The 17,733-nt window shown below is 49.1% G+C and overlaps 8 protein-coding genes across 8 annotated transcripts; 2 read left to right on the top strand and 6 right to left on the bottom strand.

Annotated features, from left to right (window-relative positions):
• Window positions 1–638: 638 nt before the first annotated feature.
• Window positions 639–2,071, bottom strand: LTR64_006707 (uncharacterized protein; the record flags this gene model as incomplete). Its single annotated transcript, XM_064901036.1, has 2 exons — window positions 639–1,929; window positions 2,001–2,071. The coding sequence occupies 2 exons, from the start codon at window positions 2,069–2,071 to the stop codon at window positions 639–641; spliced, it is 1,362 nt and encodes a 453-aa protein (XP_064752112.1).
• Window positions 2,072–4,616: 2,545 nt separating this feature from the next.
• LTR64_006706 (uncharacterized protein) lies at window positions 4,617–5,796 on the bottom strand (the record flags this gene model as incomplete). Its single annotated transcript, XM_064901035.1, has 3 exons — window positions 4,617–4,750; window positions 4,838–5,385; window positions 5,480–5,796. 3 exons carry the CDS (start codon window positions 5,794–5,796, stop codon window positions 4,617–4,619), a joined length of 999 nt encoding a protein of 332 aa, XP_064752111.1.
• Window positions 5,797–6,146: 350 nt separating this feature from the next.
• LTR64_006705 (uncharacterized protein) lies at window positions 6,147–7,684 on the bottom strand (the record flags this gene model as incomplete). The annotated part of the gene is made up of 2 exons (XM_064901034.1): window positions 6,147–6,904; window positions 6,988–7,684. 2 exons carry the CDS (start codon window positions 7,682–7,684, stop codon window positions 6,147–6,149), a joined length of 1,455 nt encoding a protein of 484 aa, XP_064752110.1.
• Window positions 7,685–8,741: 1,057 nt separating this feature from the next.
• On the bottom strand, window positions 8,742–10,526 carry LTR64_006704 (uncharacterized protein; the record flags this gene model as incomplete). The annotated part of the gene is made up of 1 exon (XM_064901033.1): window positions 8,742–10,526. The coding sequence occupies one exon, from the start codon at window positions 10,524–10,526 to the stop codon at window positions 8,742–8,744; it is 1,785 nt and encodes a 594-aa protein (XP_064752109.1).
• Window positions 10,527–11,043: 517 nt separating this feature from the next.
• Window positions 11,044–12,609, bottom strand: GPI17 (GPI transamidase component; the record flags this gene model as incomplete). The annotated part of the gene is made up of 1 exon (XM_064901032.1): window positions 11,044–12,609. The coding sequence occupies one exon, from the start codon at window positions 12,607–12,609 to the stop codon at window positions 11,044–11,046; it is 1,566 nt and encodes a 521-aa protein (XP_064752108.1).
• Window positions 12,610–12,843: 234 nt separating this feature from the next.
• COQ10 (Coenzyme Q-binding protein coq10, mitochondrial) lies at window positions 12,844–13,443 on the top strand (the record flags this gene model as incomplete). The annotated part of the gene is made up of 1 exon (XM_064901031.1): window positions 12,844–13,443. One exon carries the CDS (start codon window positions 12,844–12,846, stop codon window positions 13,441–13,443), a length of 600 nt encoding a protein of 199 aa, XP_064752107.1.
• Window positions 13,444–13,468: 25 nt separating this feature from the next.
• Window positions 13,469–14,768, bottom strand: LTR64_006701 (uncharacterized protein; the record flags this gene model as incomplete). Its single annotated transcript, XM_064901030.1, has 2 exons — window positions 13,469–14,403; window positions 14,453–14,768. The coding sequence occupies 2 exons, from the start codon at window positions 14,766–14,768 to the stop codon at window positions 13,469–13,471; spliced, it is 1,251 nt and encodes a 416-aa protein (XP_064752106.1).
• Window positions 14,769–16,038: 1,270 nt separating this feature from the next.
• On the top strand, window positions 16,039–17,561 carry LTR64_006700 (uncharacterized protein; the record flags this gene model as incomplete). Its single annotated transcript, XM_064901029.1, has 2 exons — window positions 16,039–16,079; window positions 16,136–17,561. 2 exons carry the CDS (start codon window positions 16,039–16,041, stop codon window positions 17,559–17,561), a joined length of 1,467 nt encoding a protein of 488 aa, XP_064752105.1.
• Between the last annotated feature and the right edge of the window lie 172 nt (window positions 17,562–17,733).

Below are 17,733 nucleotides of genomic sequence, written 5' to 3'. Positions count from 1 at the left end.
ATACATTGCTAGGACGATACTGAAGAAGCAAAACTCTCGTCCCAGACACCAAGACAAGTAGCCCAAGCAAGGTTGAACAGATGCAAGGTCGTGCGAAAAGGCTCATAAAAATGAAGCACGCCCATCCTCTAAAACCACATTGTGCATCTATGCAAAGATCCACAGGAGAAATCTACGTTATGGAATTTGTTGATTTCTTACTTCTTCACATTAGAAGAGGTGACGGAGCGACGACTACCCGACCTAGGATTTTTGCAAGAGAAATGAAACGAGCTTGACGACTACACCGTACTACGTCTCAAGAAGAGTCCAGGTGGCAAGAAGCATCACTACATAAATGGTGAAGTTCAGAAGCGTCAGGAAAAGGTTCACGCTCAAGACGAGTGCTCGGAAGAAGCGCTATTTGCAGCTATCTAGGCATTATTGCACTGATAGGAGCTGACATTCGACGACGTGTAGGCTCCGAGGAATTCCCTACCTACGGAGGATTCTATATACCCAGCTTGATTCTATTGACGAGGTTATAAGGTGCCAGACAAAACGCAGGTCAATCTTCAAAGAAGTTATATGGATCGATCAGAAATATGTCGCAGCCACCCAGATAAACAGTGTTAGATAATTCCTCGCCTGTAAATACTCTACGAAAATGTCACAGGCCGTTTCGTCAGCCCTTCGACCAAGCCTTGTATCAATTGTCTCTTTCTCTTGCTTCTGCGCTCCTCATCGACTTCTTCTTCTGTCTTCCTCTTTGTTGGTGTGCTGATTCCTTGTTCTTCACCTTCGTCGCCTGAGATTTCGCCAGCCACTTCGTCCTCATCAATGCCAGGTTCGAGTCTTGGTTTCCACGCGTATATCCTGCCGTCCCCATGTGCAGAGTACATCTCCACTGTCCCACCATAGCCCTCCTCGCTTCTCACAGGTCGAAAAGCCAAGGAGTTGATCCGTCCTCCGCTTGTTATTTTGTTGACGTTCTGAATTTCTGCGGCGGCGCTTTTCTTGCCTCGTCCTCTACGTGCTGGGCCTGCACCGGGAACAACTTGGACTATACCCTGTGTCTTGAGTACTCGTAGGAGTGATCCCTCACGCAGATCTTGCATGAAGATCTCTCCTCGGCCATCGTCATTGGGCCAGAACAATGTTTCTTGCCCAGCTTTGATACCGCTTGTTCCTACTGGAGCCAAAATGGGCTTGAACTCCCCATGTCTGCTGTTGCGTATTCGCGGCCCGAAATGGACGAGGTCGTTGCGTCCCGTCTTGACGTCCCATACACGGATTCGCTGGTCCTGACTAGCGCTAATCAATTTGCTGCCGTCGTGGTTGAATAGAATCGCCGTAATGGCGTCTCCGTGTGCACGATGGTTGTAGTCTAGGACAGGACGAGAGAATGTACTCTCTGCGTCTACGACACCGAGGGAGTCATCGACGTCGAAAGATGCGAATGCTGGGCTGGCACGACGGATGTCGAAGCAGAGGATTTGTCCACTGCTGGAGCTAGAGATTAGGACATGAGCTTGCCGTGGATGCCAGGCCAGGCTATAAATGGCGCCCGAATGACCTGGGAGTGCGTGCGTTGCCAATGCGGATCGAAGATCGATGAGCCTTGGTGCTGGGTGGGCGGTACCAACAGCTACAAGTCCGGAAGCGTCTGGTACGGGCGAGACAGCATGACAATACGTCGCAAAGTCGAGCGGGAATTTGTGCAGAGGTGTCAGGTCGGTGGGTGTGATCTGTGTAAGGAGAAGAGACTGATCGTAGGATGTGGATAACAGGGTGGTTGGTGTCGGGTCGAACGGATATATGCTCAAGCTGGTGATTGAGTGGCTGTGTGATGCCTGGTTGACTCTCGATGTCGAAGAAACCGGACGGTATGTTGCTGCTTCACCGTTACTCATGCCAGAGACCTTGGACTCCTGCTCTAGATCCCATAGTCTAAGTGCTGTATCTGCTCCACCAGAGACAAGGTAACGTCCCAGAATCTGGTCAATTGCTAGGCAACTCACGCCCGCTTTATGCGCGACAGATTGTCGTGCCGGTGCTGATGTTGTGCTGGAAGTACGAATTTGGTCTTCATGCTGAGTGGAAACTATCTGAGCTTCGAATGATATGCTTGTGTTGTGCTCAAGTGATTCCAGCTGACGGTGAAGGTAATATCGTTTGAACGTCGGCGCGTTGATGTCGCTGAGGCGCAGACCTAGGTAGAAGGTATTCATGCATGCTGCGGATGCTGGTGAGTGATTGCAAGAAAGCTCTGGTCGCAGCACTGTTCTCTGAGCTCGATCGCGTATTCATCCTAGGGGTGAGTTCCCCCCTCGAGAAGTCTTGGCTGCTCGTGGACGTGCCTGCCAATTTGTTGAAGCCTACGGTTGAACTCGTAACCTCCACTAAACCGTATCTACCAGTGCCTTTTGCAGAGCGAATCTTCGTCCAACTTATCCTCCTAACCATTACAGCGAGAGCGGCACGACATTGAGGATCGAGGATAATGTGTAATGTTCTTATCTCGATAACCTTTCTTAGGGAGTTCCTCAGATCAGGCTATACGAGATCTCGATGTTCTTGTTGTGGTTCGATTTGTGGGTCTAGAGACGATGTCCCCTCTGAGTAACGCATCTGTTATTGAGCCCTATTCCGTCGGACTCGAACCCTGCTTGTGCGATTAATTGTCGTAAGATGTTCGAACCAAGGCTACTGACCATGTCTCCAACGACAACCTGCGGCTGGCCATTATGGTTGACGCTCACCTTGTCGGTTCAGAGCTACTTCCCCTTATGTGTGACACTCCATACGTGAAGATGTTTTTTGATGCTGAGCGGCAAGCAGCTCTCAAAGATACTGATCTGTATCTCAGATGACAGGAACAGCTACAGACGTGCGACAGTCTTCTGACTCTGCATGTATATACTGCAACTGCTGCTGGCCTGGCGAGGTACGAGCAAGACAAAGGCAAGGCGTCGGCAACAACGACTCGCTATGCTTGCTATGGACAATCACAGAGACGAGACGTCAAACAGCACTCAGATGAGCATTGTTTGTACTAATACAAGCAGATGTGATGCCATAACATCTCATCCGCGATTATCTTGCAAGCTCTTTTCTTCCATTGCGACGTGTTAAGTACGTCAATTGAGCGTTTACAACCTCGACCTCCTCACCAAAACTTACCACCGATGGTAAAAATTGATTATCTGCCAGCCGAGCTATTTCAAAATACACTAAGTTTTCGAGTGCACGACCTCGATCCGATCAATTTCAGTAAGAGCACAGGGAGCGTCCCGGAGCTAGCCCGGGTGAGCTGGCTATGGTGCGAAACCGTGTTTAATATATGCTGGGTGAAATGGGGTTATTGGCAACAGAGCTCGGAAAAGAGAATTCGCAAGCAAAAGAGGAGATGGCTACGAAGAGTCATGGGCACGAGCGCCCACATCCGCACACGAAAGCGCAATGAGATGCCATGGACCCCGAACAGATTTTCAATACTGGCTTCCACATCTAGTGCGTAGCCCTGCCATACCTAATCGTGTGTACGATCTCTTCCTTCGTCAGAGCTCGATCCGTGTCAATCTTGGTCACACCAGATTGTCGGCACTATTGCTTCAGTGGTACAATGTATTACACTTGTTCCCTGCTAGACCACACCAGAGATTTTCGACCTTGATGAAATCAACTTGACTTCACCACAGATCATGGCGCCAAAGACACATGATATGCAAAGACCTGACGTCCGTCAAGTACAGGCCGGTCTATAGAGTACACCTGCTACGTCAGCCACATAGCCTTTATGGTTGCATTCGACACACATGTCTTCATATCTTTGCACCGACTTGAACGAGTTGGCAGCTGTCCCAATCCTGAATTTGCACCCGTGTGGAACTTATCCTATCTCTTCCTACACTACACCAACCGACTTGACATACCTACAAAAGTCTGCTAAGGTCAAACATACCAAGCTCGATGTTAGCTCCGACTTGACACTTCGAGGGTATCTTTGGGAAGGTCCCTCTAATTCCAAAGCAGCTAGCACTGAAGACATCGCTTACTCACCAATTTCCGAAATCAACCCCTCAGCAACTGAGCTGTCCCAAGACCTATACAAAATGGCTCTCCGACGACAGAATACCATGCCACTGAGGAATCCTTCAGAAACACTTACTCACAGCACAGACTATGAGAATCCTCTCAGGCCAGGCAGCGTTGAAGGTGTGTATTTAGTTTTGCCTCAGTACATGTGATCAGCTAGCTAACCTTATTCACAGAGAACCTAGGTCACGAAAATGAGAAAACACAAGACCATAGCTCTCACATATGGCGCACGCCCACAACGAAAGTCTTCTTCATCACGCTCTCGGTGTCGTTATCTGGTATTTGTATATGTTTGGTCGTGTTCATCTGCATTGATTCAATTCGTCGGAAAGGAGGAAGTAATGACCATGCATCGAAGATACGATAACAGACTTCCCAGGATTGTGCTGCAAATAGCTTAAGAGCAGGAAATAGAATCACACCGCCTTGTTTTCATCACGCACTTATTCCTAAGTACCACGTATCGTTACTACATCGCAACATACAGCTTAGAATGTGGCGATGACTTCATGCGAAACGCTTCGGGTTCCACATCGTTACAGCCTCGCCCGAGCATTTCTCAATACACTGGTCTTCTCCAGCGCCTCCTCCGCTTCCCTCTGCAGCCTCAAAGCCAGCTCTTTACAACTTGGAACATCGTGTATCAGGCCACTACACATGCCCAAGCTCCCTGTACATAGTTAGCCCCAGCAGTACGCCATCGATCTGAAGCAAGGACTCGTCCTATGGACGAGTTCTTGACTTTCGTAGCACTTACAGACGCCAGCATCAACATCCCCGGTCTCATAAACACCCTTCCCCCTCTTCCCACTCATCAAATGCGCAACATCCCGAAACTCCACATCCTTCTTCGTATTCTCAATCTTGAACACTTCCATGCTGACTTTATTCTTATGCAATCGCGTCGTATTACGAAATTTCCGCAAAACGAGTATCGTGTCATTCTCCGTCGCTTTGACTATGGCGTCTTTGACGTTGGGGTGGATCGGCGCCTCTTTCGTGGTCATCCATCGAGTGCCCATGTTTACGCCTGCGGCTCCTAGGGCTAGTGCGGCGGCGAATTGTCTGCCGTTTGCGAAGCCGCCGGATGCCAGGTAGGGGATTTGTAGTTGCTCTGCGCAGAGGGAGAGGAGTACGAGAGAGGTGCTGTCGTATTCTCCTCCATGGCCGGCGCATTCGATGCCGTCGATTGAGATGCAGTCGACGCCGAGTTTCTCGGCGCGTAGTGCGTGCTTTAGAGTTACGCATTTGTGGATTACGGTGCATCCGTTGTCTTTTATGTATTTTAAGATCTTGCTTGGGTCACTGTACGAATTGTCATTTTGAGTAGCAGTATGAAGTCGAGCAGCAGATCAACCTTAAGCTATACACTGCCAGACATGTTGCAAGGAGCACTCACCCTGCCGTCTCAATGACCCTAACGCCCTCCTCAACTGCAACTTTCGCATACGCCATATAATCAGGCGGATTGATGGCAGGCAATAATGTGATGTTGACGCCAAATTGTACAGCGTCCGCCTCGAGCATTGATCGACACTTGCGAATCTCAGCGCGCAAAAGCTCAGGTGTTTCGAAGGTCAAAGCTGTGAGGAATCCGAGGCAACCTGCGTTTGCGACAGCTGAGACCAGGTCAGCTTTGCCTACCCACATCATACCACCTTGGACGAGAGGGATACGTATCCCGAGTTGAGATGTGAGCCATGTATCGAATGGCATTTTTGGAAATGGCGGCCACGAAACAGGTTGGTTGGTTGGTTGGTTGGTTCAGGAGAGATTTTGGGTGTCCTTGCAGGGTATTCCAAAGTTGTTGTCACTTGAGCACCGACATCTAGCACAGAGCACCGCACTATGATGCTCCCTTAGAAAACGGTAGTCTTATTGGGATGAGCTTAATTGCTTATAGAGTGTTGGCAGATAGCAGGTACAGTAGGAATTGATTGGTGGATGGAGCCGATTACCGAGGCTAGATGCCGGTATTGAGACTCAAGCAGTTGCTGCTTCTCAATTGCATAACTCATGGCCTCCGCCCACGCCAATCCTCAATTTGTTGTTTCACACGCATGCTATCAATGTGGCATAGCATAGCTGAAGTAGAAGGAATCGACGTTCTTACTCGACTTCACCAAACGGCCTTCCATGAAAGCTAGGAGCCAATTGCGCAAACCCTTCTGCACAGAATAAGGGAAGTGCCTGAGCAACCAGACAAAGCTTGCACATTGCCATACACGAGTGTTATGTTGTGAGGACTGGTCATGAATCTGTATCAGCCATAGATGATTATTGCATGGTTGTCTAGTCAGTTGAGCATCGTCGACCATGTGGGAGATATTCGACATCCATGACTTCAGGCTCTCAGGACGATTCTGATGATCTAGAACCACATGGCAGAGAGTGAGTAAACATGTCAGCTGGAACGTTAGTTTCATCCTGTCTTGTGGCGTCAGATCTTCCTCTTCACTTTTGAGCGGCCGCGACAAAGCTTCGTGTAGGCCGGGGTATGAATGTAGGATGAATGCTTTGGCTAGTGGCGAGGACATTCTCTGGGTAGTAGTGGCACCGGAATATTGACTAGATGAAGGTCTGTTTGAATTTCGAACGTTGGTGCTTCCTGCCAGTTGTAGCCAAAACTTCCATATATCGTCAAGAAAGACGTTGGTCTTCTTGAGTAGAGACTTCGTATCGGTCTTGTCCCAAACATAGCTGGTCGTGGTAGAGGAGTAGAGCGTCTCGAAGTGCAGCATCACTCTAGATAGGAGGACGGATTTGATTGATAGTGGACCGCCTATGGATCGCAATAGCTGTCGTACCGCCATAAAATGTACCGCTATTTACGTTAGTTGTGGAAAACGTCCTGGTTCACACCACTGTCGGCTCTTTCGGAGATGGGTGCATCATGCGTTCACTTACATGCTGTGTCCTTTGCGCCTGTCCTGGTGTCCAGCGTACCGAGGCTCACTATGGCAGCTATCAACATATCTATGCCCTGAGTCTTTCTTTCGATGGCTATCGACATGTGCTTGACCAATCGAATCGCCTCACCTTTGTGTCTCATGACGGCAATCTCGAGCTCCTGTTTCTCCGTATCATTTGAGTACTTCTTCAGCGAGATGCGGTACAGAGCTGAGCGTGCTAGAGCCGCCTGGAAGTTAGGGGGATTGTTGATCGCAATGCTGAAGTTTGTTGCTACAGGATGTGGTTTAAGACGTGGACTCATGCCGTATATGAGTAATGGGTAGGCTTGTAGGTAGAAGCTCAACAGATGCTCCTGAAATCGATTAAGCATGACCGGCAGCTGTGCAAATGGGTCTAATCTGTCTGAGAATTGCTCGAGACTGCATCGAGCCACTTCAAAAGCCTGCTGCTCCGAGGTAGAGCCTTGGCCATCCTCATCGAATTGTGTAATATGTGCATCTCGCTGAGTTGCAGCTGGATTCTGCCCTTGACACTGTCGTGGTAGGATACTCCTCGGAGACCAGTATTGCGTGAGGCTCCTGTCTTCCAAATTGATATGTTGTACATTTCGTGGAGACAAAGGCTCGCGCTTGAAAAGAGTTGTGTTAGATTTCCCTCGAAGCTTGTTGGTCTGTCGAGAATTTCCTGTCATGTTCAGTCATGCCTATGACAGACATTACGAGCGTGATTCATGGCCAACTATGTAAGTTATTCATCCACATTGTTTAACGTGGCAGAAAGAATAGGCCTTGTCCGCTTCAGGCGAGATTTAATCACAGCCTTGGCGGCCTGGGTCGGTTTTATGTCGGAACTCGATATTCAACTGCCCACCAACAGACGAATTCTCTTGTCATAGCAGGCATGAACACCGACTTTAGACCGTATCTATACTTTATACAGCAAACCACCATATACTAATCATGCTTTAGTTCAGTGGAAAGCTATGAAATCACTACTGGGACGCTACGACGATCCGACCTGAACGGGGGGTGGTGGATAGAAGCTAAATGGGGTGATGTGAAGCCTAAAAACGTCATGTTCAGGCGTCTACTAAGCTTCTAATACCCCTCAAAGCGGTGGCAGAAAAGACGTGAACATCGTCTCACTTGCCCGATCTGACCATAGGCATGGTAGCAGCCTCTGCATTCAGCAATAGGTGCTAAACCCCGAGCACTCAGAGGGGCAGAGTACCTATCGTCTAAACGGGCAAGTGAGACGATATTCACGTCTTTCCTGCCACCCCTCTTGCCCTCAGCGTCCCCGAGCAGACGCTTTTTCCATAAGAGCGTGATTTTTATGGCGATCAAGTTGAGCACAGCGAAGCGTAGGTATCGTTGATGTCTGTATACAGGCTCGCTCATTCACACTTGAGGAGAGGTAGATATGGAGTAAGAGCTGATACGTCCGGTCAACCTTCGCAGAATTTAAAGAGACAGAAGGATGACGGAGATGAGGAGATGAGAAGACACTGTCTTATGCGACGACAAGAGCAATCACAACTGGCGATGTTCGAGCAGGGACGGCAATATCTAGCAGTCTTGGCACATCTCCATCAGAAAAGGCCAGCACTCTGGTGGACGACCTTAACCAGTAGACTCGAGCACCCTTTTTTGACCGGACGTGCACGGCAAACAACGGTTAGTACGCAACCTAGGACAAGCCTGCTTATCCCTAGTTTTGCCTCCATCTCGCGCTCCTCAAAACCTCGTCTATAGCTTGGCCCTCCTTTTCGCGACAATGTTTGCAATTTCTGTGGTTGGAGTATTGATCTGTAGCGGTAGCACCTTTTGCCTGACCTTCGTTCTTTGCTCAAACGCGTAAGCCATGCCAATCAGCTTCTCTTCACTCCACTTTTCCGCCATGAAGCTGATCGAAAATGGGATGCCAGGTCCAGTAGCATTGAGGTCTCCCCGTCTGTTTTGCGTCACGTTTGCGTCGGTAGGATATGCGCCCATAGGGACTGTCACAACAGGTGTCCCTAGAACAGCAGGAAAGTGAGAAGCGAATATTGTGGGCGCGATAAGAGCGTCAAGTGAATAATTTGTCATTGAGCCAGTAAGACCAAGAGGGCCAGCGAGCTCTAGACCAAGAGTGTAATTTGACCAAAAATTGGGAGACGTATTGCCTTGGCCACCAAAATAATCCAGCGCCTGATCCCATACAGCAGTATCTCGATCGGGGTAATCTTCAAGTGGGAATGATTGCGTGAAAGCCCTGACTTCGGCTAAATTAGTGATGTTCTCGGGATTGTATGACAGTTGTGCAAGATATGATGCCAAGTTTGTCACAAAATCTCCCTCTAGAACGACTGATGTGCGATTTCCGCCTTCAAGATCGTAACCTGGCCAGCTTGTGTTATCAACAATGATTGCTCCTGCGGCTCGCAGAATTGGAAGTACATTGTCGAATGCTTCAATAATAGGAGCATACGGGCTCTCTCGAATTGCACTCGAGTCAAAGACGTTTCGTGGGATTCCGATGCGCTTGCCACGAAGAGCAGAAAAGTCGCAGGCCGCTACATAATCGGGAATTGTGTAATTAGGAAATGGAATAGCAGAAGTGTAATTGTCATACTGTGAGTATCCAGCGATCGCATTCAACAGATACGCAGCGTCCTTAACCGTGTGAGTCATAGGTCCGATCGTGTCTTGGTGCTCCGAGATTGGAATCACAAGATCTCGGGATGTGAGGCCCACAGTTGGTTTTATCCCGACCAGATTGTTGGCATCACAAGGACTGATGATACTGCCATCGGTCTCTGTCCCAAGAGCCGCCCAGGCAAGCCCGACAGAGCTGGCCACACCGGAGCCTGAACTGCTGCCAGACGGATCTTGATCTGGGAAGTATGCAGCGTAGACTTGCCCTGCAATTGCTGACCAACCATTAGAGCTATTATCTGAACGAAAATTGGCCCACTGAGACAAATTTGTTTTGCCGAGTATTACCGCACCAGCTTTGCGAAGCTTGGCTGCGATTGTACTGTCTCGTGACACTCGAGCACCCGCCAGAGCATACGAACCAGCTGTGTTGTTCATGGCATCTGCTGTGGCTATGTTGTCCTTTACGAGAACTGGGACGCCATGGAGTGCTCCTCGAACGATCCCGTTAGCGCGCTCAGCGTCAAGCTGATGTGCAATGGTAATAGCATCAGGATTCAGCTGTGTGACTGCATGTAGAGTATTGTTGACCTCATGAATGCGAGCAATGTATGCATTTACTAAGTCAACGCTGGTGAAAAGGCCAGATTCCAGGCCAGTGGCCAGTTCTTCGAGAGTGACATCGAGCAATGATGGAAAAGGTGTGCCATTGATGCTCGAGTTACACGATGACTGGGCTGAGACCAGCAAGGCAAACGCCACGGTAGACACGGAGCTAAGTAACGAGAGCTTCATGGCTTCGTAAAAGTTTAGAATAGCGGGTGTATACCAACTGAGCACAATAGTAGTGACGAAGAGACATACTAATATCTTTGACTGTCGCGGACCTGAAGCCATCGCAATTGTAGCAAGGGTATCTGATTTGATGAACATGGGTCTGTATTGCAGCACAATCAACGGATTCAGTGCCCAATGATGTTAGCTGTGGACAATAAGCGAGCCAGCGCGAAGTGAGAAAGAGGCAGGTAGATATTGCGCTAGCGCTCAAAGAGGAAGCTCGTTGATCCGTGTGCTCCACCGAAAAGTATGGTAGATATGTGACAATCAACCTTTATCTGTCGAACAGTAGATATCTCATTCAGCCAGTGCACACTGATCATGACCGATGTCTTGTTCGTATGATTGACAGGAGTCTCTTTAGCAAGCCACCGACTTGTTAAACGATATCATATATGGGAGTGTACGAGCTTCTGGGCAACGTCGAGATGGTTCGACCACCTTTTAGAAGTCTTGTGGCGCGTAGACGATACTCAGAGTCGTTTAAGACTCTGTCTGCTGTCTCGTTTAGAAATTGTTCTTCCGACTAAATGTAGAAGTAAGGTCGACTTGGGCAGCTTCTGCTTGTGCAATGTCTTCAACGTTTCCTCCTTCCAATGATAGATTTCATTTCTCCTAGTAAGCCGACTACTAGAGGAACACCCACTGGACCAAGCAAAGGTAGGTAGACAGCGACCTTATGTTCATCTGGAAAGTAGACCTGGCCAACCATTGATTTGTCAAAGAAGGCCTTTTCAGATTCAACGAAAGCTGCTCTGGCCGAAGTAAAACAAGTTGACCACGATTCACCGGTAGTACTTGTTGTGAGGCATTGCTGAAAGACGCTGAGGCGGGCAAGGGCGCTGTCGACAGAACGCAATACATGTCTCGGTATTGGAATATTGCTCAGACGTTGAGCCAGTCTGGCAAGTGAACCTAGGTTGGAAGAGGTACGAAGGTACAGCGATAGAGCAGAGAGTCTTTGGAAGGATTTGAGTCGTTCTTGGAGAGGCAGCTTAGTGGATTGAGGTACACCAAGTAGCTGTAAGAGTTGGGTCTGAAAGCTCTCAAAAGCCGGCACAAGCGAGGCATGATCAAGATGATCAGGAAGAACTTCTGACTCGAGCTCCGACTCTTCGTTGCTTCTCAGAGGAGGATTCAGTATGGTAATGCCGCCCCATTGTGGCACAAGCCAGGAATTTGTCGAATTGTCATCTAGCAGCAAAGGAATGAACTGCTTGGCTGGCACATAAGTAATAAAATTGATAGTCGGGCCTTGTCCGATCGAGGGAGATAGCGGCCACTCAGCAGTATTGACGAATGAGGTCAGGTCCTCCTTCTTCAATCTCCACGTAGAATCTCTCTGCTGTGGCTGTACCGAAGGTGAAAATGAAGAGTAAAGCTGGACTTGGGAAGCGACAGAAATGTTGCTGGTCGAGGACAAGGCATACACGATCGGCTCGATATAAGTGTCAAGAGCTTGTCGGATGTCCCAACTCGAGGGAGCTGAGCCAGCGGTGAACAGGGAGATGGACAGATGGTAGTTAGAGCCCGGCTTGAAAGCCCTATTGGCAGCTTTTTGTATATTGTTCGTCATGTCCTGTGGCAGAGTTTGTATAAAGCTCTGTATGTCTTCATTGCTCTTGCCACTCGTAAACAGCTGATATGCTACTGAAGCATGTTCTTCGAGGAAGGCCGACTGCAGGAAGGTGGCTAGGTGGAAAGGGAGGCTCGGCATGCCACCTTCTGGGTAGCGAGCTTCGAAGGATGCGGACCGAGACGAGTACTGGATATCATAATCTTCCCCTTCCGCAATGGTAATAAGAGTTGTCACAGCGTCTTGCTGGCATTGATTCTGCGCCTGGACATGGAATTTGAATAGAAATTGTTGGCCTTTGGCTAGCTTCTGCGTCTCCCAGGCCAACTTGGCGAGCTCGTTTTTTGCGATAGAGGCAGAACTGAGACACACAGGTATTGAGTACCACAGATCATCGTGGCTCGCCAACATCAAGTCAGAGGGCAGGGAGGCACGTTCGATGGATGTGGTTGCCCACCATGTCGGAAGGCCGAGTAAGAGGATGATCACCCAGAAAGACCAGACGACGCGAGATCTCAGAGACACCTCTCTTTGTGTCTCAACTGGTGTCCCCATAGCAAGACTCATATGTGTTGACCAAAGGTACGTTCTCTTTCGTGAGGCCTACACAATACCGTGGAGGATCGTCAGGCACGCGCTCGGCTGATTTCGCGGCGAGGTGAGTAAGAAAATGTTGGTGACGAAATAGGAAGAACAATCAATACTTCCATTACATCCTTGTCACCTTCAACTTCGTAGCAGGATTGCTAGAATTTTGGTGTGTATGAAACGTTAGGCAACTACGAAGTGAAAGTAGCAACGATGAAGCATTGGGGTCGCGCCTTCCCTGCATTACTATCACGATCCTCACTATTGCTACGCCCAGAGCATCAGACTCGTACCTTCCTAGACTCAATTCTGAGCTCGGCTCTGGGTGCTTGCCCATTAAGAAACCTCACGCATACCAAAACACTACCGTACTCAGCATCTTCTATATTCAAAGCAGTGTCAGATGTGTCAGGCTATCCAGCATTCCTACCATTCACAGTCTCTTCAAACGTCGCGAATCGTGATGAAAGAGGATACCCTACACGAGCTAGTCTGAAGATTGGGTACGAAAAGTTTGGGTTGGAGGAAATCTGGGACAGTAAGGTCAAATGTGATCCCGAGAGTGGAACAGTAGAAGCACAGAGCAGCGAGGCAAACAGCCAGGGCTTGTTCGAGGTGCTGCAGACGAAATGGCATATCAAGCCTGCCCAAGGAGCGAACCAGACATCCGTCAAGCTGGACCTGAATGTAAAGTTCAGAAATCCTGTCTATGACCAGATGTTTGCACAAGTCGAGGGGAAAGTGGTCAATGTCATGATTTCAGCTTTTGAGAAAAGAGTAAAAGAGCTGGAAGCTGCGAAAAAAGCGACTTGAGGTACGATTTACAATGTTACTTGCTCTATCTCACCCATGACCCTCGCTGATCGGGATGGATGAAGTGACTCGACCCTGGAATGACCTCGCCTGGCACACCACTACTAGCCACACCAAAATACTGGTCATGCAGATATGGATCCTTCGCTTGGCCTGCTCCAGGCCCGACATCGTCTCGAGGCACAGCACTAAGTGGCACGTCCTCTTCCTCGTCATCCCTTGTCGCATGACTCCAACGTCCTTGGGAAATCCCTGGACTCGACTTGTTACCGCTTTTCGGCGTATGCAAGTAGCTGATTCTCTCCATCTCCTGTCCAGCTTCGTCCGGCATCTGCCAATGGTACTGTGAAGGTGGCGTCCGTGTGTTGATGGGGCTGATGTATGAGCTTCCTGGTTCACCTCCCGGATGCCGATCGTGGTATGTCGACATTCGTCCATTAGCTGCCATCTTCTGTCGTCGCTTCTTGGTGAATTTGAAGCAGCAGAAGCACGTTAATCCGAACAGTATAACTCCTCCGACAATTGGAAATGCAACCACCAACCCCAGCTTCCACCCTGTGATACCCGATCTATGTGCTGTGTGGCTGCTTGCTGGGGCTGGCCCTGGTATTGCTGACTCGTTGAATATCGCCCTTCCATCTGGGAAAAACGTCTGGCCTATAGCTGGAGGTTGTCTACAGGCAATGTGCAGCGCCTGCATGAAATTGCCGATAAAAAGCTGCTGCGGTATATATGAGTAGCAGAAGGAGCAGTTGTTGATCCTGTGGTCTCCACCAAAGCCCTGCTTGCAGAAGTCAAGGTTGGGCACCGTCTCGTCCGTCGCCGTTCGCACATCAGGTCCAATCCCAAACGTTGTCGCATTCATCAATGGTGCACATGTTACCTGGCACGGGCTCGATATCGAGACAATCTCTGCCGGATATGCAAACATGCATTCTGAAAGTGTATATCGAAGGTTGACTAGTCGATGGTCAGTGACGTATTCCATCCCATTTGTCTCAACTCTTACATAGTCCCCAGTATACGTCGGATATGTTTGACAGTGTATCAACGGCAGTGCTATTTAAGAGACAGGTTGTACATTCCCGGAACTGATGTCCTGCTCCTGTCTTAAATGCATCGTCCAAGCACACGGTGCCATTCGCGAGGTTGACATCATCCCGAGTACATATCTCTGCGCACGGTGAATCTGGTACGGTCTGTAGGGCTGAAGCTGGAGTAGACAAGGATAGCGACAACAGCACCGTTAGGATGGTGGCGGCGGATAGACTTAGAAAGGTGGAGGATAGGCCATCCCGGTCGGCGCAAGGTCGAGGGAACGGCATGACTGCGCATGCGGTGCGAGATATGAAACACAACTGCACGAAATCAGGAGCGACAGAAACGCTGTGCCTTCATTTCTAGATATCTTGATCTCTCAAGCGCTGATAGATAGTCCGGCGACACAATGAAATGTTACCACGGGCAGAAACGCTTGCAAACATGTCAGCGAGGTGGAAGGTAGTCTGGGCGGCTAATTTGGACCTGACAGACGTCCATCACAGGCACGAGGAGGCCTCCCATGCGGCGGTGGACTAGGCGTGCTGTCTGCATTGCACATCGCACAACTTGCAGCCAGTCGACGCTCATTTTCAGAAGCAGGGTTGACGGACCAAACTTACGGAATAGACATGATTGGCATTTGGCAGGAAAGAAACCACGACAGAGCATTTCACTGGCTCAAACTGATAATCCTTAGCGGCAGCTAATGAGCATATCACAAGCTAACCGAAGCCAGAACGATCCCAGCTCCTCTTCCCTCCCCACTGTCTTTGTACTCTTTCTTTCCGAGCATCAAATTTCCACCACTTGGCTTGACTCATGCTTGTTACACAACTACCGCGAGGTGAACATGCAATGAAACTTGACGTAGCTAGCACTGACTCAGCGCGGAGTACAATCAACGGTGCTACATCTTGCTCACGAATCGTGGACAAAATGTTGCCATTCTAGTGTACGCAACAGTCTACAATTACTTGCTGGTTTTGTACACGAATAACTATCTCACTCGGCAACTCTAAATTCGTACTGGGCGTCAGCCGGTGGAAGTCATTCCTGGATATACGGCATGTGATTCGAGCTCTTGGCGAAAATTCCAAAGGAGCTTCTTCATCGGACGCCACAAGCTCAACCTGGTAAGATGAGCTAGGCGGCGGAGATACGTCAAGATGCTGTTGGATAATTTTCGCCCTCTACTCATGAACTCATGCAGGAACAGATTCTAGTCCGGTGCAAGTCCGCCCATCATAGCTGAAAAGACTACGTAGCCTATATCCCAATTGTCTATCTACCTCAGCGGCGCTCGTTGACTCGGCTGATGTGGTTTTCTCACGCGACCTCTTTTTTTGCACAAGTCCAACTTGCCGTTCGTTCTTGCCCTATGTCTTTAGCAACTGCCTCACAACATGAGCACTCAGCCCAGATTCACACATGAAGTAGGACAAACAACATTTGATGACTTCCACTACCCTTTGATAAACGCTGATGCGATACCGTATGCCTACGATCCTTCCTCACACCCAAATAAACGTGTACGACTTGCTACGACTGGCCTACATGTCGACACAGGACGAGCTTCACAGCTACAATGTGATAGCGTGAGGTCTGCAGCCTCTCTGAATGGTGCCTTTCCAGTTCAATCCGTGGAAAACAGAGGGCTAAGGCAAGAGCTAGAACCGCGCTCAGCATCCGTTCCACCACGCAACAAACCAACAAGAAGGAAAGAGACCGAGCCTGTCACTCAGGGCAGTACCTTTATTCAAGAGTCTTTCGAATTCCCAGAAAAGCAGACATGGCTCAAACCCAGGCCCAGACAACGAAGAGGTGTCATGAACAGCCCTGACGACACCACTCTGTTTCCACTACCACAAAGCAAAGCTCCCGAGAAAGGTGAAGCCCTTTCCCTGGACAAGCACGCAGATAGAATAGCAGCCTTGATTGCTCAGAAGAGGCGGGAAAATGACTCCAAGCTATTTCGAGAACGAATGTCGACGCAGCAGAGGTTACATCGCGGTGTCGACGACCAGGACCGATTGATCGCCGCAAGTCACGATGAGCTTAGAAGGAAAATGGAGCTGAGTGCGAAAGGCATATTCGAGGAGAAACCACCGGATGGCAAAGAGCTCGAGTTTGTATTGGTAGAGTCCTCAATACCAGCTGTACATGAATCTTTACCTATGGACTCGGTAGGGACGACTGGACAACCGATGCTGCCTGAAGATTACTCTTCGGACGACGACATTGATACGAGTGGTCTTCAATATTCGTTCGAATCTGACTTTGTAGAAGAGACTCCCTCAACACGCACTGACGATTCCGATATCGATGAAGAGATTGTGACAGCACATGCAATTGAAGCCTCTGTCCCGCTACCGCAGCCCAATGTTTCGATGACAGCTCCACAGAAGAACCATTTGCATCACAGCACGGACATCGAAACAAATCTATATCAAAGTCAAACAAGCACGACAACCCAGACCCAGATCCACGCGATATCTACATCTACCCGTACAGTTTATCCTCAGTCTCAGCTGTTTTTTGCTCAACCGAGGTTTGCCAACCACAGATATAACAATCCACATATTTGGGATCCATTGCCGACACAGCAGCCTGCACACCAGCAGTGGACAAGTCAGATGTGGCAAGCTCTGCCTTCGGCTCTACCGCTATCATATCAGGCACCGCCTGTTTTGGGAAGCGTCGATACACCACGACCGGAATCTCAAAGCCTTCCGGCTTCCCTGCCACAGCAAACACAAAACCCCGCCTACTTGCAGTCAATAGGCATGACTCAAGACTTTATGCATTCAGTCTCGGACAATTACATCTCCTGTCCACCTACTTTCGCATCCATAGAAACAGATAACAACGTCTACAACCACGGCATTTCTCAGCCTCAGGCAGCTTCCAATTCCCTATCCACCTTCGACCTTCCAAGTGAATCGCATCCAGCTGCCTCCCGATCAAACGTCAATATCTTCACTGGTCAAGCGCGAGAAAACGGAATTATAGGCGGTAACAACAATTGGGCGGAGCCAGTCGGTGAGAAGAGGAAGAACATGTTCTCAAATAGGGCTTGAGTTGGTTAACGAAGCCTTGGGAACGGGAAATAACCTAATTAAACAAACGTGTGTTTAGCGATGGCGTTGGCGGATTATACTGCAATTTCGACATATTTAGAACCAAGTTAGTACTAACATATAATTACTTCCATAAACATTAAGACCAGGATATTGGTAATTTGATAAAGCT

The sequence above is a fragment of the Lithohypha guttulata genome (assembly GCF_036872675.1).
Source record: "Lithohypha guttulata strain CCFEE 5908 chromosome Unknown scaffold_5, whole genome shotgun sequence".
Taxonomy (NCBI): Eukaryota; Fungi; Ascomycota; class Eurotiomycetes; order Chaetothyriales; family Trichomeriaceae; genus Lithohypha; species Lithohypha guttulata.
The sequence above is the reverse complement of the archived record's forward strand: the minus strand, read 5'-3'. Positions and strand labels throughout refer to the sequence as shown.